The sequence below is a fragment of the Oncorhynchus mykiss genome, chromosome 20 (assembly GCF_013265735.2).
Source record: "Oncorhynchus mykiss isolate Arlee chromosome 20, USDA_OmykA_1.1, whole genome shotgun sequence".
Lineage (NCBI taxonomy): Eukaryota > Metazoa > Chordata > Actinopteri > Salmoniformes > Salmonidae > Oncorhynchus > Oncorhynchus mykiss.
In genome coordinates, this window is record NC_048584.1 from 14,777,244 (window position 1) to 14,805,108 (window position 27,865).

Below are 27,865 nucleotides of genomic sequence, written 5' to 3' on the forward strand. Positions count from 1 at the left end.
TGTACCATATCTACTCTGCATCCTACTTCCCAACCATTTGAATGAAAAAATATCAGGAAAGTCTCAGATGATTAATACAGTGCCTGTTAACATCAGTAGGATATAAAATGAATGAGGGTTCGTACCTTCCATAATTACCACTGGGTCCTCCATTTTAGGCCGGAGGATGTTTGGTCCAAACACAGTGGCCAGGTTCTGTACACTCATCTTGTTTTTGATTGCGTGAGACTGGACCTCATCAAGAAACCTTTAAAGAAAGGCACGGCACAGCGGAACAGAATTAGAAAGATATGAAACTGTGACTGTGATAAAATAAGATAACTGTGATCTTCTAAGGACGGGAGTTGGATGTTTGTCGACATACTTGCATATGTACTTCAGGAGATTGTAGTTGGCTGGAGGAAGATTGCTCACTTGCTTTCCCAGCTCTTGTACACCCTAAGAAGATAAGACGAGAACCTGAGAATGACATACAGTATCTCAACAGCTCTTGTTTCTTCACACAGACATAATGTACTTGAACACTGTTTTTTATCCAATGACAGAGCAGTTTGGCTCTTTGGCTTCAGTCATAGTGTGAGTACTAACATGACAAGAACTAGTGTAGAGAAGTGTTTCTTACCACCTCCGCGTCTTTGGCCAGCAGCTGAGCACAGGCGAGGAAGTCCTCATACTTGGAGAAAGGGACGACAGGCTCAGGCAGTTCACGGAGGTAGAGCTTCAGCAGGGACGCCACTGTGTGGACGTCAGTGTTACTGCAACGGGGCACGAAATAGTTATCTAAAGTTGCCTTACTAACTATGAATCACAATATCCAAATGCTAAAGGCCTAGTGGCCTACAGTATTGTAGTGGAAGGATTTAGCGTAGGATATACAGTATGTAGGCGTACTGTGTATACACTATCACAGCTATCGTCAATAATTGACCACCACTACCTCTACCACCACTTCTACTTTCAGCTGAACAAATCAGCATTTATTTTGTATTCAATAACAGGAAATGTAGATGACCTTTCATCTACCTGTCAAATAGAGGCTTATCCCCACAGTCAAAGGCTTCCTGTAGATCCTTTACCAGGTTAGTCTGCCCTGACATCCGAAAGAGACCCTCCTCATCCAGACCTCGTTCCCTTATGAAGTCCACACACTGCTCCACCAGAAGAGGTGCCAGGCGATGGCCAAATTTCTTTTCATACTGGACTGTGTCCTCTAAACTCTGGCCAAATATCCCTGCAGGCAAGAAACACGTATTACATACTCTATTTCAGTATTAAATAATGGTTGTCATTCATTACCATAATAAAATGCCAAACCAATGGAAAGTTATGTTCAGGAATACCAAAATGCAGCATCTCAACATTCAGTAGTTGGATGAACAAGTAAACACAAAATGAAAATCAAAATATAGCTGCGAGCAGCAATGAATGGGGTTCACAAGATGACAGAAAGGAGATCAGTTGGATAACAAAGCAAGCACTCTATCATGTGGGAACTTTGTTCCTTTATGTGCAATAAGTGAAAGCATTACCATGTTTATCTCTCAAAACCACAAAGATGACGCAAGTGAAGTTTAGTCTAGTGTTGTATCTTTGAATTCAGCAGGTAATCCTTCTTAAAGTCATTACTTAATTTATTGAGTTTATAAACCAATTCTGGGATTAATTTGACTAATGATTTATGTTAAGATTTGGGAAATGTTTTCAACGTTCAACCTTTCAACGTTCAAAATGTTGTATCAAGACTGGCCCAAATATTGTTTATTAATAACTTTTCATGTTCAAAACTGTGTACTCTCCTCAAACAATAGTATTATATTACTTCACTGTAATAGCTACTGTAAATTGGACAGTGCAGTTAGATTAACAAGAATTTCAATATCAGATATGTCTATGTCCTGGGAAATGTTCTTGTTACTTACAACCTCATGCTAATCGCATTAGCCTACGTTAGCTCAACAGTCCTGTGGAAAGGACACCAATCCCGAAGAAGTTGAGTATCGACGCATAGCGAATCGAAGGAGTTGGAGGTTAATTTCAAAAACTCTAGTCTGTGCTCCACTTTGTGGAGGAATTGAGGTACTTGGAATGGGCCAATACAGAAAATGCCCATAGGTCTCACCTACCGTATATAATCTTGCTGTTATCAGCAATTTCTTGTATATCCTCCCAATGTAGGTCCTCTTGACATTAATTAGATATGGGCTAAAGAAGTTATCTTCGTCATTGCATGCTCCTTCCAAAATGTAATGTATGAAGCCACAAGTAGCCTACTGACTACACAGGAGGTTGGTGGCACCTTGGGGAGGACGGGCTCGTGGTAAAGGCTGGAGCGGAATCCGTGGAAAGGAATAAATACATCAAACACATGGTTGGATGCCATTCCATTCGCTCAGCCGTTCCAGACATTATTATGAGCTGTCCTTCCCTAAGCAGCCTCCACTAACTGACTACAATAGCATGCCTCCCTTCCAGTTCCAGTGTTGGATGGGTTTAAAGTTACGGCTACACTCTAAAAACAAAAGGTTCCTGGAGATTCCTTTAGATGTTCTTCAAATTGAAACTGTGGAGGAACAAGGAATAAGTTCTTCAAAGAACCTTAGGGGTTCATTTTTGAGCTACCCCCCCTCCCATGTAATTATTATTATTATGAATAATAGCAATAAGCATAACAATTACATCAATAACACAATATTGTAACGGTTCTCTTGAGTTTAAGGAGAGGCGGACCAAAACGCAGCATGGTTTCTATTCATGGTTCTTTAATAAAGCACTTCACATGAACAGACTAACAAAAACAAGAAACGTGCAAAACCTAAAACAGCCCTATCTGGTGCAAACAAGAACAATCACCCACAACCACACAGTGAAACCCAGGCTACCTAAGTATGATTCTCAATCAGAGACAACTAATGACACCTGCCTCTGATTGAGAACCATACTAGGCCGAAACATAGAAATACCCAAAACATAGAAAAACAAACATAGACTGCCCACCCCAACTCACGCCCTGACCATACTCAATAATGACAAAACAAAGGAAATAAAGGTCAGAACGTGACAAATATTTTAGTTCTCAGTGTTTATTAAACACGGGGCGGCAGGGTAGCCTAGTGGTTAGAGTGTTGGACTAGTAACCGGAAGGTTGCAAATTCAAACCCCCGAGCTGACAAGGTACAAATATGTCATTCTGCCCCTGAACAGGCAGTTAACCCACTGTTCCTAGGCTGTCATTGAAAATAAGAATTTGTTCTTAACTGACTTTCCTAGTTAAATAAAGGTAAAATAAAAAAAATAAGATTGTAGTGGCAAGGCAGAATTTAAAAAATCCAACTCCCAGCAGAACCCCAAGTCCAATGGGTATATCATCTGGCGTGTTGATGTTTTGCGTATCCACAGCCAGAATTATTTTGCGGGCCATTTTCAATGCCAAGAACCCTAAGGTTCTTCAAAAAAAACATTGAGGATCTTAGAATCTTAGGATTTAGAATGTATGATATGGAAGCATGGATGTCAGTCAGACATGCTGTGATCCTTCTATTTTGAACATCCTCTGTGTGACGTAATATCTGGATATCCAGCTGCCTCCACACACCCTAGCCTATATTTCATTAAGTGCTTTGAGAGGCTGGTTATGGCACACATCATCTCCATCATCCCAGACACCCTAGACCCACTCCAATTTTCATACCGCCCCAACAGATCCATAGACGACCCAATCTGAATTGCACTCCACACTGCCCTCACACAACTAGATAAGAGCAACAACTATGTGAGAATGCTGTTCATTGACTGAAGCTCAATGTTCAACACCATTGTCCTCTCCAAGCTCATCACCAAGCTTAGGGACCCTGGGACTGAACATCTCCTTCTGCAACTGGATCCTGGACTTCCTGAAGGGAACATCACTTCGGTCACGCTGACTCTCAACACAGGGGTGTGTCCCCTCATGTACTCTCTGTGTATCCACTCTGTGTATCCACGACTCCAACACCATCATCAAGTTTGCTGATTACACGATGGCTGTAGGCCTGATCACCGGCGACGATGTGACAGCCTACAGGGAGGAGGTCAGTGACCTGGTACTGTGTTGCCAGAACAACAACCTTTCCCTCAATGTAGGTAATACCAAGGAGCTGATCGTAGACTACAGAAAACAGGGGGGAGCACGCTCCCAACCACATTGATGGGGCTGCAGTGGATCGGGTTGAAGCTTCGAGTTCCTCGGTGTCCTAATCACTAAGGACTTAAAATGTTACACACACACGCCCACAGTTGTGGAGAAGGCGCAACAACGTCTCTTCCCCTCAGGAGGTTCGAAAAAGATTTGTCATGGCCCCTCAAATCCTCAAAAAGTCCTACAGCTGTACCATTGAGAGTATCTTGACTAGCTGCATCACTGCTTGGTATGGCAATAGCACCAACCTTGATCGCATGGCGCTATAGAGAGGGTGGGGACAGCACAGTATATCACTGGGGCTGATCTCCTTGCCACCCAGGACCTCTATATCAGGCGATATGAAAGGAAGGCCAGTAAATCATTTAAGACTCCAGCCACGCAAAGACTGTTCTCTCTGCTTCTGCGTGACAAGCGGTACCGCTGGACCAAGTCTGGCACCAACAGGATCCTGAACAACTTCTATCCCCAAGCCATAAGACTGCTAAATAGCTAACTAAATAGCTAACTAAATAGCTAACTAAATAGCTAACTAAACGGCTACATGGACTATCTGAGTAGACAGTTGTATTTTACTTGATTAAAAGTGTTGCACTGTCTCTATGCACACTCACAGGACCCTACACACTCACGTACACGGACACTCCAACGCACACACAGAAACACTCACTCCATCATTTGATCACACACACATAATATGCACATGCATTTTTACTGACTCTACATACACCCACTCAATCATCACACTGCTGCTACGTTGCTTATCATATATCCTGATGCCTGGTCACCTTACCCCTTTACATGTCTACCTCGATCACTCCAGTATCCCTGCACGTTGTAAATATGGTACTGAAACCGACCCTGTATATAGTACGCTTTCTTACTTCCTCGTGTTTTTGTTCTACCTTGTTATTCTTAGTATTACATTGTTATTGATTACTGCATTGTTGGGTTTAGAGCTTTCCAGGAAGACATTTCACTGTACCTGCGCATGTGACATTAAAACTTGAAACTTCTGCATACACGTCAAGTACAGTAGCCTACAGTAGACTAGCCTTTCAGTGCAATGTTCGCAGCTGAACAGAGTGTAATGACACACTAGTCAGGAAATAAAGACTCCGTTCAGTCTGTTCTGAACATACTGTACGCCATGGAACGATTTTCTGTCTATCAAACCTTCTGACCCCCTACAGCACATGTCAAAAAAACGTTTGAGTGACATAAAGAGCATAATGTGACCTTGGAAAGAATATGCTTTCACTGAGCATTAGATCAGTTTGTAAATAATTGCATCTAGTAATATAAGTCTGGGCGAAGCGGTTTTCCTTCTAGCCTGATAAAACCAGACTGAACACTGCGAAACAATGGTGAAACATAGCAAAATCACTTTGAGTGCCAGCCTAGCTTACCTCCTCCAAAGGGTGCCCAGATGACCCGTCGTATGGCCTTGACCCAGTCATCCATGTCACTCTGGGAGTTGGCCAAGAGCAGAATGGCCTCATGACTGATAGCAGCTCGGTCCTTTTCTCCTCCTGTACCACCTGAGAGAGAGAACGAGTAAGAGAGAGAGAGAGAGAGAGAGAGAGAGAGAGAAAGAGAGAGAGAGAGAGAGAGAGAGAGAGAGAGAGAGATATGAGTCAAATGCATCTTTGAAAGTTAATAGGTTGGCAGACTAATCTGGGGGAAAAGTGGTCTGAGGTTAATGAAAGGTTGATGAGTCCAGCTACTTCAATATCCTTTCATGTTTTTTTTCTTCATACCACAGCTCCACAACGGGAGATGATGTCCTTTAAGAGCCCCATCCCTGTACACGGCTACAATATAAGATGTTGTGCATGGACAAGAACACCCAATCAGGTAGGCCCGACTCCTCAAAGATCAAGATCTGTTCAAATAAAAAATGGGATTTTCAGCCAACACGTTAGCCATCAACTACCCTCATATCAGATCTCTTGGTGAATAAAGTTGTAACCGGCACTATTACCACTAGATGGTGTAGTTGTTATGTTTAGGATACAGTTACAGCTACATCAAAGACAGTACACCATGAAGATAGGCTAAAACGGTAGAAACATGCCATTGAGTGTAACGGTCGCCCCGAAGCCAAACTGCACATGTGCGGGCGTCAAATCAAAGGCACTCCTTCAACATAAAGTTGTTTTTGACAAAAATGAAAAAGTGTCTGTTTGTCACTAGCACGAGGTCGGAGTAATAACATGTTCAACTACTAAAGACACTGGCTCAAATCTAGGTTGTGCCTTTAGATTTGGGGGAAATGAACAACTAGGGAAGAATGTCACTTCTCTCATTGACTTCTCCAACTCAAAACCCTGGCCTGGTCTGTTTGGTCTGCTTCGCAAGCATTCCCAGAAAGCCTAGCGATATTGCACCTCTGGGTTTGGAAACTCTGTGGATACATAAGACTGACCGAACAACCAAATGTAGACTACATGTCTCATTGATTGACCCTGTAGGATCTGGCAACAAAATTAATGTCTACACATGTAGAGAACAGGTCACATTTAAGTGATTCAACAGATATCATTCTTTAGGTGTGATTTTACTGGGATCCAGTAATCCATGTAATGATATCTCTCGCCATGTTAGGACGTGCCATTTAGCTTTGGGGAAGGTAAACCAAATGTAAACAGTGGTGCCATAAAGCTAAGTGCCTTTGTCACCCAGCTCAGCAAACTCACGCCACTGTGATTATCACTTAGCAGCCCAGTCACATTGACTGCTTTGGGCTCTGTGTACTCATGTGACCCTTAGATACAGGTTTGCAGTCTATAGTCCAGGCTGAAATGCTTTAGTCATCATTACTTTTATACTTATTACCATATGCAGTCATCATATTCAGTCAGTACTTCACATACCTAATAGTATGTTAATGGAGTAGATATAATTCCTTTCTAAGCATTCCTAGCATATTACTACTGTATATTCTCGGAATCAGTTGAAACCTCCCTATGCGAGTACAAAATAATGCTGAGCATTATATTGCCTTCATAAAATATTAAATTATGATTTTATCATTTGACGGGTGGAATGTTGGCTCTGTCAAGATATACTGTATTTCCCACTTGTCTTCTGCTTCAAAACATCTTACTCATACACCAGACACGCAGAAAGCAATAGCGCTTGACCGCTGCCATCTGATATGAACTTCAAAACAATCAAAAAAAGATTAAAGGGACTCCAATTGTAGGAGAGAATCATATCATTCACAAAAAAAAACAACACCTTCTACTATCTTGTACCAAACATCTGTATTGGCTACTTTTGGTCCCAAACAACTTGAAAGGTTGAAAGTGTTAACATTTTTACAGCCTCAAAAGCACTTCTTCAAGAAGCTGTTCCTTTATGTGATCTGATGGGAAAGATAAAGCTCTTCGGTCCTAGTTCCTGTCATCAATAACAGTGTAAACCAGGTGGATCCCTTCCCGCCAGGTCACCCACATAAGTGATCAATCCAGCCACCGGAAAAGAGAGAAATCAAGCGAGTGATAAAGATGCCCTGCTGACGCAGACATAAAGGAGCCTGAACACAGTCAATGCTTCGGTCTTCCAGCCCACCGCCAGCAGACTGTCAAAAAGAGAGGAAAATATGAAAAACCTGTCTGAGTAAAGAAATTGCAAAGATTTCAAATCAAATCAAATGTTATGTGTCACATGAAATGCGTACTTACAAGCCCTTAGCAAAAAACGCAGTTTTAAGAAATAACAGTTAAGAAAAGATTTACTAAATACACAAAAGTTTAAAAAAAGAAGATATACAGTTTATATTAATTTATGTACATATACAGTGGGGAGAACAAGTATTTGATAACCTGCAAAATCGGCAGTGTTTCCTACTTACAAAGCATGTAGAGGTGTCACACCCTGGTCAAAGTATTTTGTGTTTATCTTTATTTATTTGGTCAGGCCAGGGTGTGGCATGGGTTTTTGTATGTGGTGTGTATGTGTGGGGATTGTAGCTAGTGGGGTGTTCTAGCTAAGTCTATGGCTGTCTGAAGTGGTTCTCAATCAGAGGCAGGTGTTTATCGTTGTCTCTGATTGGGAACCATATTTAGGCAGCCATATTCTTTGAGTTTGTCGTGGGTGATTGTCCTTAGTGTCCTGATGTCATTGTTCTGTGTTAGGATACACAAGTATAGGCTGTTTCGGGTTTTGTTAAGTTTATTGTTTTGGTAGTGTTTGTGTTTAGTGTGTTAATTCATTAAACATGGATTGCAATAGACATGCCGCATTTTGGTCCGACTCTCCTTCTCATACGGAAAACCGTTACAGAATCACCCACCACAAAGGGACCAAGCAGCGTGTCAACAGGCAAGAACAGCCCAAAGTGGAGTACAGTATGGACTATACTTCTTGGGAGGAGATAGACAGGTGGGCGGTCGACCCAGGGAGAGTGCCGGAGCCCGCCTGGGATTCGATGGAGCAGTGCGCGGAAGGATATAGGAGAATGGAGTTTGCGAAGCAAGCAAGGCGGCGCGGACGGAGGCCCCATAGTCAGCCCCAAAAATTTCTTGGGGGGGGGCTCAGGGAGAGTGTGGCAGAGTCAGGAGCCAGACCTGAGCCAACTCTCCCTGTTTATCGTGAGGAGCCAAGGAGGAGACCAGAGCCGGTGTTGGAGGTGAGCGAAACAGAGACTGTGAAGGAGTTAATGGGGAAATTGGAGGAGAGAGAAATGAGGGAGTTGCTGTGTTGGTGTTTTAAACATGGAATTCGCCCGACGGAGCGTGTCGGGGATTTGATGGCACCTGGGTCAGCGCTCCATACTCGTCCTGAGGTGCGTGTTAGTCGGCTGGTTAAGATGGTGCCAGTCTCACGTACCAGGCCTCCTGTGCACCTCCCTAGCCTTGCACGTCCTGTGCCAGCACCGCTCTCAAGATCTCCAGTACGCCTTCACGGTCTAACCCATCCTGTGCCACCTCCACACCCCAGCCCTCCGGTAGCAGCTCCCCGCACCAGGCTTCCTGTGCGTGTCCTCGGCCCAGTACCACCAGTGCCAGCACCACGCATCAGGCCTATAGTGCGCCTCGCCTGTCCAGCGCTGTCGGAGCCCTCCTCCTCTCCAGCGCTGTCGGAGTCTCCCGCCTGTTTAGCGCTGTTAGAGCCTTCCTTCTCTACAGCGCTGCCGGAGTCTCCCGCCTGTTCAGAGCTGCCAGTTAGCATAGAGCTGCCAGTTAGCATAGAGCTGCCAGTTAGCATAGAGCTGCCAGTCTGCAAGGAGCTGCCAGTCTGCAAGGAGCTGCCAGTCTGCATAGAGCTGCCAGTCTGTAAGGAGCTGCCAGTCTGCAAGGAGCCGCCAGAGCTGCCTGTCTGCAGGATGCCGCCAAAGCTGCCAGTCTGCAAGGAGCCGCCAGAGCTGCCAGTCTGCAAGGAGCCGCCAGAGCTGCCAGTCTGCAAGGAGCCGCCAGAGCTGCCAGTTAGCATGGAGCAGCCAGGGCCGCCAGTCAGCATGGAGCAGCCAGGGCCGCCAGTCAGCATGGAGCAGCCAGGGCCGCCAGTCAGCATGGAGCAGCCAGTCAGCATGGAGCAGCCAGTCAGCATGGAGCAGCCAGAGCAGCCAGTCAGCATGGAGCTGCCAGTCAGCATGGAGCAGCCAGTCAGCATGGAGCAGCCAGAGCTGCCAGTCAGCATGGAGCAGCCAGTCAGCATGGAGCAGCCAGAGCTGCCAGTCATCATGGAGCAGCCAGTCAGCATGGAGCAGCCAGATCTGCCAGTCGACCACACTCTTCCAGATCTGCCAGTCGACCAGACTCTTCCAGATCTGCCAGTCGACCAGACTCTTCCAGATCTGCCAGTCGACCAGACTCTCCCAGATCTGCCAGTCGACCAGACTCTTCCAGATCTGCCAGTCGACCAGACTCTTCCAGATCCGCCAGTCGACCAGACTCTTCCAGATCCGCCAGTCGACCAGAATCTTCCAGATCCGCCAGTCGACCAGACTCTTCCAGATCCGCCAGTCGACCAGACTCTTCCAGATCCGCCAGTCGACCAGACTCTTCCAGATCCGCCAGTCGACCAGACTCTTCCAGATCTGCCAGTCGACCAGACTCTTCCAGATCTGCCAGTCGACCAGACTCTTCCAGATCTGCCAGTCGACCAGACTCTTCCAGATCTGCCAGTCGACCAGACTCTTCCAGATCTGCCAGTCGACCAGACTCTTCCAGATCTGCCAGTCGACCAGACTCTTCCAGATCTGCCAGTCGACCAGACTCTTCCAGATCTGCCAGTCGACCAGACTCTTCAAGATCTGCCAGTCGACCAGACTCTTCAAGATCTGCCAGTCGACCAGACTCTTCAAGATCTGCCAGTCGACCAGACTCTTCCAGATCTGCCAGTCAGCCAGGATCTGCCAGTCAGCCAGGATCTGCCGAAACCACCAGCCAGCCAGGTAGATTCATCAACCTGCCTGAGCTTCCTCTCACTCCTGAGCTTCCTCTCACTCCTGAGCTTCCCCTCAGTCCCGAGCTGCCTCAGTCCCGAGCTGCCCCTCAGTCCCGATCTGCTCCTCAGTCCAGTGGGGTTCTGGGTGAGGACTACTAGGCCATGGTCGGCGGCGAGGGTGGACTATCCAGGGACGCGAGGAGAAGGGACTAAGACATTGATTGAGTGGGGTCCACGTCCCGCACCGGAGCCGCCACCATGGACAGACGCCCACCCGGACCCTCCCTATTGTTTTGAGGTGCGTTCGGGAGTCCGCACCTTAGGGGGGGGGTTCTGTCACACCCTGGTCAAAGTATTTTGTGTTTATCTTTATTTATTTGGTCAGGCCAGGGTGTGGCATGGGTTTTTGTATGTGGTGTGTATGTGTGGGGATTGTAGCTAGTGGGGTGTTCTAGCTAAGTCTATGGCTGTCTGAAGTGGTTCTCAATCAGAGGCAGGTGTTTATCGTTGTCTCTGATTGGGAACCATATTTAGGCAGCCATATTCTTTGAGTTTGTCGTGGGTGATTGTCCTTAGTGTCCTGATGTCATTGTTCTGTGTTAGGATACACAAGTATAGGCTGTTTCGGGTTTTGTTAAGTTTATTGTTTTGGTAGTGTTTGTGTTTAGTGTGTTAATTCATTAAACATGGATTGCAATAGACATGCCGCATTTTGGTCCGACTCTCCTTCTCATACGGAAAACCGTTACAAGAGGTCTGTCATTTTTATCATAGGTACACTTCAACTGTGAGAGACGGAATCTAAAACAAAAATCCAGAAAATGTTATGATTTTTAAGTAATTAATTTGCATTTTATTGCATGACATAAGTATTTGATACATCAGAAAAGCAGAACTTAATATTTGGTACAGAAACCTTTGTTTGCAATTACAGAGATCATACGTTTCCTGTAGTTCTTGACCAGGTTTACACACATTGCAGCAGGGATCCTCCATACAGACCTTCTCCAGATCCTTCAGGTTTTGGGGCTGTCGCTGGGCAATACGGACTTTCAGCTCCCTCCAAAGATTTTCCGTTGGGTTCAGGTCTGGAGACTGGCTAGGCCACTCCAGGACCTTGAGATGCTTCTTACAGAGCCAGTCCTTAGTTGCCCTGGCTGTGTATTTTGGGTCGTTGTCATGCTGGAAGACCAGCCACGACCCACCTTCAATGCTCTTACTGAGGGAAGGAGGTTGTTGGCCAAGATCTCACGATACATGGCCCCATCCATCCTCCCCTCAATACGGTGCAGTCGTCCTGTCCCCTTTGCAGAAAAGCATCCCCAAAGAATGACGTTTCCACCTCCATGCTTCACGGTTGGGATGGTGTTCTTGGGGTTGTACTCATCCTTCTTCTTCCTCCAAACACGGTGAGTGGAGTTTAGACCAAAAAGCTCTATTTCTGTCTCATCAGACCACATGACCTTCTCCCATTCCTCCTCTGGATCATCCAGATGGTCATTGGCAAACTTCAGACGGGCCTGGACATGCGCTGGCTTGAGCAGGGGGACCTTGCGTGCGCTGCAGGATTTTAATCCATGACGGCGTAGTGTGTTACTAATGGTTTTCTTTGAGACTGTGGTCCCAGCTCTCTTCAGGTGATTGACCAGGTCCTGCCGTGTAGTTCTGGGCTGATCCCTCACCTTCCTTATGATCATTGATGCCCCACGAGGTGAGATCTTGCATGGAGCCCCAGACCGAGGGTGATTGACCGTCATCTTGAACTTCTTCCATTTTCTAATAATTGCGCCAACAGTTGTTGCCTTCTCACCAAGCTACTTGCCTATTGTCCAGTAGCCCATCCCAGCCTTGTGCAGGTCTACAATTTTATCCCTAATGTCCTTACACAGCTCTCTGGTCTTGGTCATTGTGGAGAGGTTGGAGTCTGTTTGAGTGTGTGGACAGGTGTCTTTTATACAGGTAGCGAGTTCAAACAGGTGCAGTTAATACAGGTAATGAGTGTAGAACAGGAGGGCTTCTTAAAGAAAAACTAACAGGTCTGTGAGAGCCGGAATTCTTACTGGTTGGTAGGTGATCAAATACTTATGTCATGCAATAAAATGCAAATTAATTACTTAAAAATCATACAATGACGCCTCCTGGGTGGCACAGTGGTTAAGGGTGCTGTACTGCAGCGCCAGCTGTGTCACCAGGGACTCTGGGTTCGCGCCCAGGCTCTGTCGTAACCGGCCGTGACCGGGAGGTCTGTGGGGCGACGCACAATTGGCCTAGCGTCATCCGGGTTAGGGAGGGGTTGGCCGGTAGGGATATCCTCGTCTCATCGCGCACCAGCGACTCCTGTGGCAGGCTGGGCGCAGTGTGCGCTAACCAAGGTTGCCAAGTGCATGGTGTATCGGAGGACGCATGACTTTCAACCTTCCGCTTTCCTGAGCCCGTATGGGAGTTGTAGTGATGAGACAAGATTGTAGCTACTAAACAATTGGATACCATGAAATTGGGGAGAAAAAGGGGTAAAAATTAAAAAATCATACAATGTGATTTTTTGGATTTTTGTTTTAGATTCTGTCTCTCACAGTTGAAGTGTACCTATGATAAAAATGACAGACCTCTACATGCTTTGTAAGTAGGAAAAACTGCAAAATTGGCAGTGTATCAAATACTTGTTCTCCCCACTATATATACAGTGCCTTGCGGAAGTATTCGGCCCCCTTGAACTTTGCGACCTTTTGCCACATTTCAGGCTTCAAACATAAAGATATAAAACTGTATTTTTTTGTGAAGAATCAACAACAAGTGGGACACAATCATGAAGTGGAACGACATTTATTGGATATTCCAAACTTTTTTAACAAATCAGAAACTGAAAAATTGGGCGTGCAAAATTATTCAGCCCCCTTAAGTTAATACTTTGTAGCGCCACCTTTTGCTGCGATTACAGCTGTAAGTCGCTTGGGGTATGTCTCTATCAGTTTTGCACATCGAGAGACTGAAATGTTTTCCCATTCCTCCTTGCAAAACAGCTCGAGCTCTGAGGTTGGATGGAGAGCATTTGTGAACAGCAGTTTTCAGTTCTTTCCACAGATTCTCGATTGGATTCAGGTCTGGACTTTGACTTGGCCATTCTAACACCTGGATATGTTTATTTTTGAACCATTCCATTGTAGATTTTGCTTTATGTTTTGGATCATTGTCTTGTTGGAAGACAAATCTCCGTCCCAGTCTCAGGTCTTTTGCAGACTCCATCAGGTTTTCTTCCAGAATGGTCCTGTATTTGGCTCCATCCATCTTCCCATCAATTTTAACCATCTTCCCTGTCCCTGCTGAAGAAAAGCAGGCCCAAACCATGATGCTGCCACCACCATGTTTGACAGTGGGGATGGTGTGTTCAGCTGTGTTGCTTTTACGCCGAACATAACGTTTTGCATTGTTGCCAAAAAGTTCAATTTTGGTTTCATCTGACCAGAGCACCTTCTTCCACATGTTTGGTGTGTCTCCCAGGTGGCTTGTGGCAAACTTTAAACAACACTTTTTATGGATATCTTTAAGAAATGGCTTTCTTCTTGCCACTCTTCCATAAAGGCCAGATTTGTGCAATATACGACTGATTGTTGTCCTATGGACAGAGTCTCCCACCTCAGCTGTAGATCTCTGCAGTTCATCCAGAGTGATCATGGGCCTCTTGGCTGCATCTCTGATCAGTCTTCTCCTTGTATGAGCTGAAAGTTTAGAGGGACGGCCAGGTCTTGGTAGATTTGCAGTGGTCTGATACTCCTTCCATTTCAATATTATCGCTTGCACAGTGCTCCTTAGGATGTTTAAAGCTTGGGAAGTCTTTTTGTATCCAAATCCGGCTTTAAACTTATTCACAACAGTATCTCGGACCTGCCTGGTGTGTTCCTTGTTCTTCATGATGCTCTCTGCGCTTTTAACGGACCTCTGAGACTATCACAGTGCAGGTGCATTTATACGGAGACTTGATTACACACAGGTGGATTGTATTTATCATCATTAGTCATTTAGGTCAACATTGGATCATTCAGAGATCCTCACTGAACTTCTGGAGAGAGTTTGCTGCACTGAAAGTAAAGGGGGCTGAATAATTTTGCACGCCCAATTTTTCAGTTTCTGATTTGTTAAAAAAGTTTGAAATATCCAATAAATGTCGTTCCACTTCATGATTGTGTCCCACTTGTTGTTGATTCTTCACAAAAAAATACAGTTTTATATCTTTATGTTTGAAGCCTGAAATGTGGCAAAAGGTCGCAAAGTTCAAGGGGGCCGAATACTTTTGCAAGGCACTGTATATACACACACACAGGGGGTACCGGTCCTGAGTCAATATGATTTGGAAGCAATTAAGATAAACCAGAGCTCTGGGATTTAATGCAAGTCTCACTCCTACTGAGTGCATTAAAGGGCTGATATTTTGATTAGGACTCTTCACGTTCCACAGAAAACTGCAGTGAAGGTCATTTTTGATGATAATGATTCCCTCTGGTCGGTAAATGTCAGACTGCCCACTGTGCTTGTGGATGGATGGATCCTTAGTGGAAGAGAGGGGAGATAAGGGATGAAAAATATGTTTCTTCTTATCTGGGTGCAGTTGTGTAAAGTACATAAGTAGTAAATACTTTGAAGTACTACTTAAGTATTTTTTGGGGTATCTGGGGTATCTGTACTTTACTTTAATATGTATGTTTTAGTTTTACTCCACTACATTCCTAAAGAAAATATGTACTTTGTACTCCATTACATTTTCCCTGACACCCAAAAGTACCAGTTACATTTAGAATGCTCAGGCAGGACAGCAATATGGTCAAAATCCACACACATATCGATATAACGCGTTGTCATCAATGGAGGCTACTGTGGACAGTTTCCATGTGGTTGATACCACACAATTGACTCCATTCCAGCCATTATCATGAGCCGTCCTCTCCTCAGCAGCCTCCGCTGGTTGTCATCCCTACCGTGTCTGAACTGGCGGACACACTAAACACAAATACTGAATTTGTAAATAATGTCTGAGTTGGAATGAGCCCCTGCAGTATGACAATTGAGTGATTTTACATCACTGTACATTTCCAAACAGATCATTTAAGACTTTTGCTCAAGTAGTTTACTTGAGTCATTTTCTATTAAGGTATCTATTTTACTCAAGTATGACAATTGAGTTCTTGCTCCACCACTGACTGTGTGAACATAGTTAACTGACTGGGAGGTGCAGACACCTGCAGTTAGTGATAAGCAGCGGTGTTGTGTGTCTTTGTGTGTGTGGCCACTGACAGTGTGAATAATGGTCCAGATGATTGTTCTGAGGATTGGGAATTGATTCACTGACCTTTGACCTTTGTGCAGGGGTGTTTATGAAGTGCAGCACACCTGTTGTGTATAATGTTTCCCAAATAACTGTGTGTAGGGTCACCATGGTGAGGGAACATCACGATAATTCTGGCATATACTACGTTTCTTTTTAAATGGATTATAGTATGTACATGTTTTAACAAAACATGTCCTCTGGAGCAGCTATGATTGGTTGTAGAACATGATATTGTTTTCTACCAACTTTTGTTGGATAATCAGAAAAGCGTGCCCTTCAAAAGAAAGGAAGGACTATTCACAAAACCTGAATGCAGTACGTCATACAACAACAGAACACCACTACCAACAAAACAAAAACACTTTTTTTTTGCCACTCTAGCTCCCCTACAAAGTAAACCTTTTTTTGTGGTATGGCATACTGGATTATGGACAAAACAAATGAAATCGACAACAGACAGATGAACATCATTTAGCCCATAGCTGTTCAATATAATTACAGAACATTACATGTACTCAAATGACAATAATTTACAATATAACTCTAAAAAGGTAGCTAGCTTTACCTTGCAGGTGTTCCTGTTTGAGCCTGGTGGGCTTACAGCAGGCCAGCCTTATTCCCATGATTCACTGAGGGGAGCTGGCAGTGTTACAGCTGGGGCATGAATAGGGTACGTGCTGCCCTCCTGGAGGTCGTGTATCCTTATCCACATGCAGGTACTACTGGGCAGGCGGTGCCAGTGAGGCATGCTCAATGCCAGGAAAAACAAGCCCCGAAAAACAAGTCCCACTTCTTCCTGTTCTTCATTTATAGATTCTCTCATTCACTAACATTCACTAGCAGTAGTTATCTCTATCCCCTGGTTTCCCTAGGGAGAGAAAGATAGATACCAGAGGAGGAGTGTACGCTAATCTCTCCTTGTGTGCCCTGGCCTTGCTCTCCCTCTCCCTCCCTGGCAGTTTGCTGTGTGTGGAGTGATTAGATGGGCTCCTCTACCCTTCCTTCCCAAACAAACCTCCCCAGTCCACATACACACTCTCTGGAAAACGAACAGACGTTGCGAATCAATTGGGACGCCTCTGATTGGCCAGATTTGTGATGGTGATCTATAGTTCACTCGTAGAAAAGAAGGGTTCCAAAAGGGTTATTCGGCTGTCCCCATAGGATAACCCTTTTGGCTTCCAGGTAGAGCTCTTCTGGGTTCTACATGGAACCCATTATGGTTCTACCTGGAACCAAAAAGGGTTCTTCAAAGGGTTATCCTATGGGGGCAGCCAAAGAACCCTTTTAGGTTCTAGATAGCACCTTTCTTTCTAATAGTGTATGAGTCTAAACTGCAATGACCGGTATAGGGACAAAGTGGAGTCGCAATTCAACGGCTCAGACACGAGACGTATGTGGCAGGGTCTACAAGCAATTGCGGACTACAAAAAGAAAACTAGCCACGTCACGTACACTGATGCTTCCAGACTAACTAAACACCTTCTTTGCCCGCTTTCAGGACAATACAGTGCCACTGACTGCGGGCTCCCCCTCTCCTTCTCCGTGGCCGACGTGAGTAAGTCAATTAAATGTGTTAACCCTCACAACCGCATCCTCAGAGCATGCGCAGGACAGCTGGCTGGTGTGTTTACGGACATATTCAATCACTCCCTATCCCTGTCTGCTGTCCCCACATGCTTCAAGATGGCCACCATTGTTCCTGTACCCAAGAAGGCTAAGATAACTGAACTACATGACTACATGCCCCGTAGCACTCACTTCTGTCATTGTGAAGTGCCTTGAGGGACTGGTCAAGGATCATATCACCTCCACCTCACCTGCCACCCTAGACCCACTTCGGTTTGCATACCACCCCAATAGGTCCACAGACGATGCAATCGCCATCACACTGCCCTATCCCATCTGGACGAGGAATACCTATGTAAGAATGGTGTTCATTGACTGCAGCTCAGCATTCAACACCATAGTGCCCTCCAAGCTCATCATTAAGCTTGAGGCCCTGGGTTTCAACCCCGCCCTGTGCAATTGGGTCCTGGACTTTCTGACGAGCCGGCCCCAGGTGGTGAAGGTAGGAAACAACATCTCCACTCAACACTGGGGCCCCACAAGGGTGTGTGCTCAGTCCCCTTCTGTACTCCCTGTTCACCCATGACTGTGTGGCCATGCACGCCTCAAACTTAATCATCAAGTTTGCAGATGACACAACAGTAGTGGGCTTGATTACCAACAATGACGAGACAGCCTACAGGGAGGAGGTGAGGGCACTCAGAGTGTGGTGTCAGGAAAACAACCTCTCACTCAACATCAACAAAACAAAGGAGATGATTGTGGACTTCAGGAAACAGAAGAGGGAGCAGCCCTATCCACATCGAAGGGACAGTAGTGGAGAAGAAGGCTGAAGAAATTTGGCTTGTCACCTAAAACCCTCACAAACTTTTACAGATGCACAATTGAGAGCATCCTGTCAGGCTGTATCACCACCTGGTACGGCAACTCCACCATCCACAACTGCAAGGCTCTCCAGAGGGTGATGCGGTCTGCACAACTCATCACCGGGGGCAAACTACCTGCCTTCCACGACACCTACAGGACCCAATGTTACAGGAAGGCCAAAAAGATCATCAAGGACAACAACCACCCTAGCCACTGCCTGTTCACCCCGCTACCATCCAGAAGGCGAGGTCAGTACAGGTGCATCAAAGCTGGGACCGAGAGACTGAAAAACAGCTTCTATCTTAAGGTCATCGGACTGTTAAACAGCCATCACTAACACAGAGAGGCTTCTGCCTACATACAGACTCAAATCATTGGCCGCTTTAATATATAGATCACTAGTGTCACACCTGCTCCCGCTCTTCTCCCCTGCCGCTCGAGGGCGCCAGGCTCCCCAGCATTGCGCACTCCTGCCATTATCATTACACACACCTGCCTTTCCCCCGTCACGCGCATCAGTGGTTATTGGACTGTCCTGGACTCAATCACCTCTGTCATTACCTTCCCTATACCTGTCTGGTTCCCCACTCTGTTCCCTGCTTCTACATTAATGTCCATATATCCTTGTATAGCCGTGTGCTGACACTGTTCCTGTCTTGTTTCATGTTTGATCCCGATTAAATGTTTGACTCCCCTTACCTGCTTCTCATCGCCGGCGTCGATCATTACAACTAGTCACTTCGAATAATGCCACTTCAATAATGTTTAGATATCTTACATGACTCATCTCATATGTATATACTGTACCTTATACCATCTATTGCATCTTGCCTATGCCGCTCGGCCATCGCTCATCCATATATTTATATATACGTATTCTTATTCCATTGCTTTGGATTTGTGTGTATTAGGTAGTTGTTGTGGAATTGTTAGATTACTTGTTAGATATTACTGCACTGTCGGAACTAGAAGCATCAAGCATTTCGCTACACTCGCGTTAACATCTGCTAACCATGTGTATGTGACCAATACAATTTGATCATTGTAATCATGTTGTTGGATCACACTCTGCTGTTGGCTAGCTTGTCCTACTCACCCATTTTTACAGTAGGCCTCTGTGTTTTCCCTTTGCTTTAAGTGACCAGAAAGAGTGATGTGTGTAGGTTTGTTGCTAGCCTAAAGGGCACCGCAAGACCCATCTATAGATCTATAGATCCTCCATCACAAATTCCAGCATGCTGTCCATAGACATAGACAAAACAGCGCTTTAGCTACTTTCCATTACTTTCTTTTGAAACACTGTCTGGGGTCATGAAGTGAGCCATTGTTGTAGTTACTGACAGTTTATGCATATCAGGTAAGGAGAGCCCACAATGAAGCTCAGATGAAAGGGAGGCATGCATGAATATTGTTGACTTTTTCAACCTGGGTCACATTACTCAGGTAAACAAGATCACACGCTTTTCTACTGCTAGTGCCACAGGGTAATATGCAAATGTCAGAGGGCACTAGAAAGTAGTTTCATATGGTATACTAAGATCTTTTTAGTACCCCCATTCATTGTTCTGAGCCAGTGGGGTGCTTTATAGGCAATGAACTGACAACTAGCTAATCAAAAGTTGTGCAAGCCTAGAAAGACAGGACCACTGTTCTTTGTCTAGAGCTGTATTCCCTTCTAGCAAACAGCTCTTCTTTATAAAGCTGAGCTTTTCTGCAAGGCTTGGACTGGTGCTGGGGGTAGGGGACAGGCTCCAAGTGTGTGTGTGTGTGTGTGTGTGTGTTTGCACTGGCTAAACAAGTAGCCTACAATAATTAATTAGCTGAAATTGTCTTGTTTACCCAGGCTTGTGTGTGTGTGTGTGTGTGCACCATCCTTTACAGGCTGTTGTTTCCCAGCTGGTTGTATGGCTAGAGACCAACACAAAAGGAAGCTTGGCCTTGAGTATCCCCTTAAAGCACAGAGTGCATTTAAAAAGCACAGATTATTATAACTGTTTCCTTACTCTGATAGGCTTTCAGTAATAGCCACATAGCTACTTCAGTTTAAAGGATATTGAAAAGGGTTGTTGGATTTGGCTACGTTTTGGTTCATTGCTTTCTTGGTCCCAAGGATATTAGAGGGAAAGGAAGCAGGATATTTTACCTTTAAAATGTGTGAGGGCTCCCTAAACAGTTTAATTGTAGTCTTGGATATGAGGATATAAAAGGTGCTATCAGATAGGTTAATTTGGTCATACAGGATCTATCACCATAGATGTTCCTGAGGAAATGAGTGTAGATGTATCATGTATCAATGCATCATCTCTTGCCAAATTTTGGAGGGGAAAAAAATCAAGCTAGGCATATTTGTACCCTTGATGAGTTAATGCCAATTTGCAGGGGCCTTCGCTTCTCTTTCATTTGGACAGGGCAAGGACCTTAAAGTGTCCACATCAAACACAACCCGCAAGGACGTTTATTGGCAGAGGTCATGCATAGAGAGAATCTGTGAACTGAGACCCAGGAACACCCTAGTGCCTAGCCTTACTCTGAAATAGGGCTGAACGATACGGGCCAAAAAAATCGAATAGCATTTTTTTAACCAAATATTGCGATTTCACCTGCGATACAGATCTAAACACTTAGGCAAACTGTTGGAATCATAGCAATAGAATGATTAAATAAAAAACTAAGTGGAAAGCAGCATTGTTCTTGTTTGTTACAATCTCTTGACTGCATTTGACTTAACAGAACCGCATGCAAACTTATAGTAGATCTAACAGCTAAGACGATGAACTGCACCACTTGAGCGACAGGTGGCGGGGTTTGGTGTGTGTAGGAAACAGCTATAAGAGGGGGAAAACAACTGAGTAAGCTATAAACGTGGATGTCAATGTGTCAATGTTGCAATTTCGATGTGAATTAGAACAATTGCGCAGCCCTACTCTGAAAGGATGACGTGATGTGGTAACAGAAGGCAAAAGATGCTCAGAGTCATTTCTCAAAAGTGCTAGGAGAATTATGCAGACAGTAACCTCAGAGGCTCTCTAACACCCTAGATGGCACAGTCAAAAGCCCAAATGGGCCAATGAATTGCAGGCACTGCTCTTTGCCCGAAACCGATTCTGAAATGGATAGTATGAATGAGGACCGGACCATCGGTCCAGAGTGGATCTGACTCCATATGGAGACATTTTGGGTGATGTGGGTGAATGCAGTGGCCCCTCTTGACCTATTGCCAGAAGTACACAGGAAGCTTCCCCGCACCTCTGTTGAAGCCTTACAGTAATATTTGTTTCCCAACCCCATTGCCAGAGTGGATCTTTATCGTAACGCCATAGTCAATCTGAGCACTCAGTGGTTGTTCATTTCAAGGCTGAGAAGCGAAAAGCATTCATTTAAGCAGAGTAAGAGAGAAAGCAAGAGGGAGAAGAAAAAAAAAAACACCTAGTTTCTCTCAAGGGCCTGAGAATTGAATATCTTCTAATGAGCATGTATGGGCTGAGTTGGGTTTGAGAGTGAGAGACTTCTAAAGTGCACAGCTCCGATTGAAATGCAGTCCCCTTTCCATTGTGTTCTTGCTGTCCCACTGTTTAAATGGTCTTCAGAAATGACCTTGACAGCCTGTGTGCTGCCTGCCGAGCTCATCCACACGTAGCCAGTAAAGGCTGATTGGGGTCACACTCTGCTGCAATATCTACGTGAAGAGTTGACTGCGTAGGGTCTTTCCAGCACACTCGCCCCCGGGCAAAGCTGCGTATTGTCCGTGTACATGTAACAGTATTGCTTCCGTCCCTCTCCTTCGCCCCCAACCTGGGCTCAATCCAGGGAACCTCTGAACACTTCGACGACAGTCGCACGCAAAGCATCATTACCTATCGCTCCGCAAAATATGCAGTCCTTGCAGAGCAAGGGAAGCAACTAATTCAAGGTTTCGGAGTGAGTGACGTCAACTATTTAAATGCTACTCGTGCGCACCGCTAACAAGCTAACCCTTTCACACTGGTTACGTTTACATAGATGTCAACCTTAAAAAAGATAGTCATGAGAACCAGCTATTGGGGTCAGTATGCCTGGGCAAGATTAGAATATTCCCTTTTCTCTCTTCCCTGTATTAAAATGTCATTCACCAAGGAGCTGGAATCCATACTGATGCATCAAAGCATTCTCAGTGATTAGTTCTGATTCTGAAGTCTTGGTTTGGAGATTTTGTCACGAAAGAGATTAACATCCACAGGGATGCAATTCTTAGGGGGTGATATACTGCTGTTTCCATGACATCGACTGACCAGGTGAATCAAGGGGAACGTAATGATCCCCTATTGATGCCACCTGCTAAATTCACTTCAGTCAGTGTAGATGAAGGGGAGGAGACAGATTAAAGAAAGATTTTAAGCCTTAAGACAATTGAGACATGGATTGTGTGTGCCATTCAGGGGGTGAGTGGTAGTAGGTACCATGCGCACCGGTTTGAGTGAGTCAAGAATTGCAACACTGCTAGGTTTTTCACACTCAACAGTTTCCCGTGTGTATGAATTATGATCCACCATCCAAAGGACATAGCGCCAATTTTACACAACTGCGGGAAGCATAGAAGTCAACATGGGCCAGCATCCCTGTGGAACGCTTCCGATACCTTGTAGAGTCCATGTCCCGCCTAATTGTTCTGAGGGAAAAAGGGGGTGCAACTTAATATTAGGAAGGTGTTCCTAATGTTTTGTACACAGTGTAATTGCAGTGTGTTGCGTGCAAGCTTATCTACCAGTCAGTATGGCGTCTGTGCTCTGCATCTCCAGTCTCCATTGTGAAACATCAGCATTGCTCCCTGCTGGCTCAGTGTGGTATTGAGGAAACTGCAATACGCTAAATATCCTCCTCATAAAATCTTGAGTCAGACATGTGCCTGACTGGCAACACATGTATTTTCTGCTAAAGGAGGAGAGGCTGTGGTGTTGATGGATTATCTCACCTGGAATGATTTCAAAAATATGTCTCCCTGGTTCTTCTGGGTTGGCGGTGAGCTCGTTCACCTGACAGCCCTGCAGAGGTATGCAGCCCTGGAATAAACAAACACAGAATCCATTCAAAAACCAAATATTAACAATACCTCAGTGAGATTAAACTCTAATCGTTTAAATCACAAACATTGATAAAAAATAGACAGAAGATCTCTCTCTATATATATATATATATATCTTTCATCTCTTTCAGGATGAAGGTGTACAGATTACTGAATGGAGATCAATAGTAATTAAACAACGTCATCGAGGCCTGTTCCTTTAGAGACTACTCAGAAGGAAAGCCGGTCTCATTCTACCAGTCTGGCAGCATCCCTCATCAAACAGGATGGGATCTGCCAAACCAGAGATCAAGCTGTCCACAGTAGTCGCCATGGCAACAAATTGGTAGCATGTCAGGGCAGGGCTAGCAGCCCAGCAGAGCTCCCAACGTGCCTTGAATATGGATGGGGACAAATGACTGAGGAGAATTAAGACGGAACTCAAAATCTGAGATTATTCTCCCTTCTGGAGATGTCTTGTAGCAACCTTTGTGGCTCTAAACACCAAGCCATTCCTTAATGGCCTGCTCTACATGATAAAAAAATGTCTGTAGATTGCCTAAATGCAAATTCCCTTCCTTCAGTTATCATTTCCTTTCATCTCAGTGCGAGACCTTGCTGTGTGAATTGCTTACACAGCCCCCTGCTCCAATTTCTATTGATTAGATGGGGGAAAAAGCGGACAGATTGACACTTTCACACACATCCTGGTTACCGCGCAGGGAGGGGCGGGTGTGTGTGTGTGTGTGTGTGTGTGTGTGTGTGTGTGTGTGTGTGTGTGTGTGTGTGTGTGTGTGTGTGTGTGGGGAAATCAATACTGGCTGGATGACTATTGACGGCCTGTGATTAAAAGGTGCCTATCAAACCCTTCAGTCATTCAGCCAGGCCTTAATGCAGAGCTTCTCCAGCCTGAAAGAACTCAATGGTGTGTGTGTTGGGGAGACAGGTATGCATTTAAAAGGGCAGCAGTCAAGTGGGAACGCCTGTGGAAATCAATGGAGGTGCTCGGATATCAGGCCCGGGAATGTAAGAAGATGATCACTGAACACTGGAAGCTTTGGGCCACCGACTACCACCTGCTGTCTTTTGTTGGATCACTTCATTACCCTTTCCTGGCTTGATGCTGTGTGGTGGTCCTGAAACAACTGTCTGCCTGATTACCGCATAGCTCTTTCATGGCCATGCCAAAATGTCATGACCAAAATTGAGCGACGGTATCAGAACTATGTTTCATCCTGATTTTCCTTCTCGGCAGGGCACGATGGCAATGTTATCTATCCATGCTAGGTGGTGATATAGACAATTCATTTGACCTATTTTTTCTAAGCAACGGATGAAAAAAACCACAGCAAAGTATTATTGGAGAGGATCTGAACTAGCCACAGTAGCTACTATAGCGAAAGTCCCACATTAAACCGAATAAAGGACTTCAGCGAACCTCTGCAATGAACTGAAGAAGAGCTTAGGTGTGAATGTTCAGTACCTGTGGCTTGGTCTCCTCCTCGTCTTTGTAGAAGTAGAGCTGGTCGGAGCGCAGGACAAACCATTTTAGCTGCCAGTTCTTCATGATGCTCCTCTGTTTCTTCAGCCAGCCAGCCTTCAGAGCCCCCTCCTGGAGACTGGGGGAGGATGGCCGGCATGGGCCCCGGGACACATCCCCCATCACCATGCTCTTGGACCGGGCTGGAGAGTCGAGACATACACACATGAATACAAATACACACATAAGCAGGGAGGGAGACTGGCAGAGCGGGAGACAGGCATGGAGGGAGACAGGCAGGGAGGGAGACAGGCAGGCAGGCAGGCAGGGAGACAGGCAGAGGGGGAGACAGACAGTGAGACAGGCACATACACATAGTGTGTGTCAGCTCTAGGGTTGCCATGGTGAGGCAGACACCACACGCACCACGTCCTGCCCTGGAGCTGAGGCTGAGGCCCCCCTTCCTCCCCTGGGTAGAGGTGGCTGGAGACCCACCCGGCACAGGGAAGAGAGGAAAGGCCTCAGGTGATCTAAGCAATTCATTTAAAGCCACTGGAAGAGAGTTATTGTCTGTTCTGGCAGACCAACAGAACCAGGAACCAGTTTGAACTGTGATAATAAGACCTCCTGGGATTGACTCTGGGTTTTAGTGTAACGTGAGCTCAGTCAAGGACTGTTTCAGATGCAGTTTATAGGCTTCCTATGTCTGGAGGCTCTGAATTCACACACGGTCCCCGTATCAGTTCCAGTCTGTCCTTTACGCAATGCAATTCATGAAATTAGCTTGATACAGGACACACGCAAGATTACTTAAAACAGTACAGCCTGTGCAGAAAGTCAAATCTGGTCTTTACTAGTCCATGCATTAATCGTGACATTTGACAAAATAAACAAAAAAAACTGATTTCAGCTTCTAGAGACCTGACCGTCCTGAGAGAATAGCCACTCAGCAACACCTCCCACAGAGCCAAACAGCGGCAAAGGCAAACAAGACAAGCAATTTGATGATCATGTATAATTTATAGGAATCAATCCTGCAGACATCCTCTCTGCTGGACCTCCTGTGTGACACACTCAGGATCATTGCTCAGCTTAGAGGGGGGAGGGAGGATGAAAATCAATGTTTATTCTTCCCCTTTTTTCTCTCTTATTCTCCCTTTCTTCTCCCGGAGAACTCCCGACCCTAAGGATGGGGAAACGCTGTAGTATGGCTATGATGCAGACACCCTGGAAAGACAGTTCCCAACACCTCCCTGGCCTCACTCACCATGTTTTATTGGCATTAATTCATAGTTCTAACTGTCCATTCATTTCGAATCAAATCCAATTTCAAATCAAACCTACATTTACAGTCATTGTTTATTATACTCTGTGGTTATGGGTTGGGCTGCGGCTCCTTGCCCCCAGCACCAGACACAACATAGCATGGCCACCGTAACCTAGCCGTCATTGTCCCCCTCCGTTCCTACTGCCATGGCTGCCTGCCTGGCTCCCTTCCTAATGGGTTACACTCATCAGAGGAGCAGGGGCCGCCATATATCACATGAACCATTTCTCTCTCTCTCGCTCTGTCTCCGTCGACAACTGTCCGTCCATCTCTCTCTACCTCCATCCCTGTTTCTGGGTGCTCTGCTGGCCCCACTCAATCACAGCCCCGTGTGCTTGCCTGGAAGCCTCATTAGAGTAATTACATACTGTACACGCACTAGTGTTGAAAATTTCCCCGGCTATTTTACAAATGTTCCATCCCGAGAATAAATCCCTTTTCTGAGTGGCTAACCCAGTTCTTCCCGCCAAAACCCAAAAGTGTCATTCAAAAGCATTATAAAAGCGCCTAAAGCTTTGATCGATAAATTCAAGCCTGGTGCTACCTGAGCCCAATGAGCCACACATGAAATACATTTTGTAAGCCTAGATTGTGCCATTATCCAATATATGATAGGCCTATAGGCTACTGCACATTTTGCATGACAGAAAAATGTCAAAGCCCATAGATGTAGCTAGCTCTATGCTCTCCTGGGTAAATAAACGAAACTAGCTTCAGTAGGCTGATCTTCTGGATTGTGAGCTATATTACTGTACTGCACTGTATTACACTGTATTATATTGACTTGAATGACGCACAACATTCAAACCACGATAAAGCAGGGAGTGAACATGCCATTCTGGTGCAGCACATGAGACCTACAAAGTTTTGGCTAGCGAATTTGACTTTAATTTTGAAATATAATAGGGCCTATTTGTATAATTAGTTGGCTGACGCAAAAATACCTTTCATAATATTGTATTTTCCCTAATGTTATTAGCATAGCTCCTCTTTCTCTCTTTGTCGTTCATTCCTTCCTTGCGTTCAACAGTAAATTAAATGAGTTTTGTCGTCCTTAACTGCATCATTCTAATGACATCCTTGAATAATATAAGACTACCGTAGAATTAGATGCAAAAGACTTTCACTTCTCTTCAGGAAGATTGAAAGGTTATGGGTCTGCAGAAATAGCTGCTATAGCCTACTGCCGTCTCACTACTCGCTCTTCTTTCAAACTACCCGAGTTCTATAGGCTGCTGTATTTAACATTCAGCAAACAAGCGCTTGCATCCCTTTTCAAATAGTGTATTGGTATTAAAAAAAAATGCAAAAAAAACCAGTATGTCCAGCAAGCTATTCTAGTCTAGCTTTTCCTTCATGGGACTCCTAATTTTTTTAAGGAGCACAGGTGCGTATTGCACAAGAGACAGAGGCTCTAAGTTAGAAGCTTATTATGCTTGACCCATCATTAATTAGCTAAATATAAAGCTAATACTAAATTGAATGTATCACCTGAAAGAGGTAGGCTAGGACATCCATATATTGGGCTATATATCAATCTAGAACAGCTTTATCAATTTTGGATGCAATTTGAACGGAGTGACCCCCAAAAGCCAGATGGAGATGGGTAAATTAGACCCGCATTCAGTCTTTATATTACTGTAGAATAGACTATGCTGCAGCAGATGTTGGCCTAAAAATAAAAAATGATGCCA

General features: G+C 45.1%; 1 protein-coding gene across 1 annotated transcript in view; it reads right to left on the minus strand.

Annotated features, from left to right (window-relative positions):
* LOC110499037 (rho GTPase-activating protein 22-like) overlaps nt 1-27,865 on the minus strand; it is a 42,301-nt gene that overhangs the window by 2,786 nt on the left and 11,650 nt on the right. Inside the window, exons 2-8 of the mRNA XM_021575868.2 lie at nt 24,848-25,047; nt 23,275-23,362; nt 5,584-5,715; nt 1,024-1,231; nt 623-755; nt 365-438; nt 126-247 (exon numbers count right to left, since the gene is read on the minus strand). Coding sequence (XP_021431543.2) covers nt 126-247; nt 365-438; nt 623-755; nt 1,024-1,231; nt 5,584-5,715; nt 23,275-23,362; nt 24,848-25,047 — 957 coding nt within the window. The remainder of the gene's footprint in view (nt 1-125; nt 248-364; nt 439-622; nt 756-1,023; nt 1,232-5,583; nt 5,716-23,274; nt 23,363-24,847; nt 25,048-27,865) is intronic.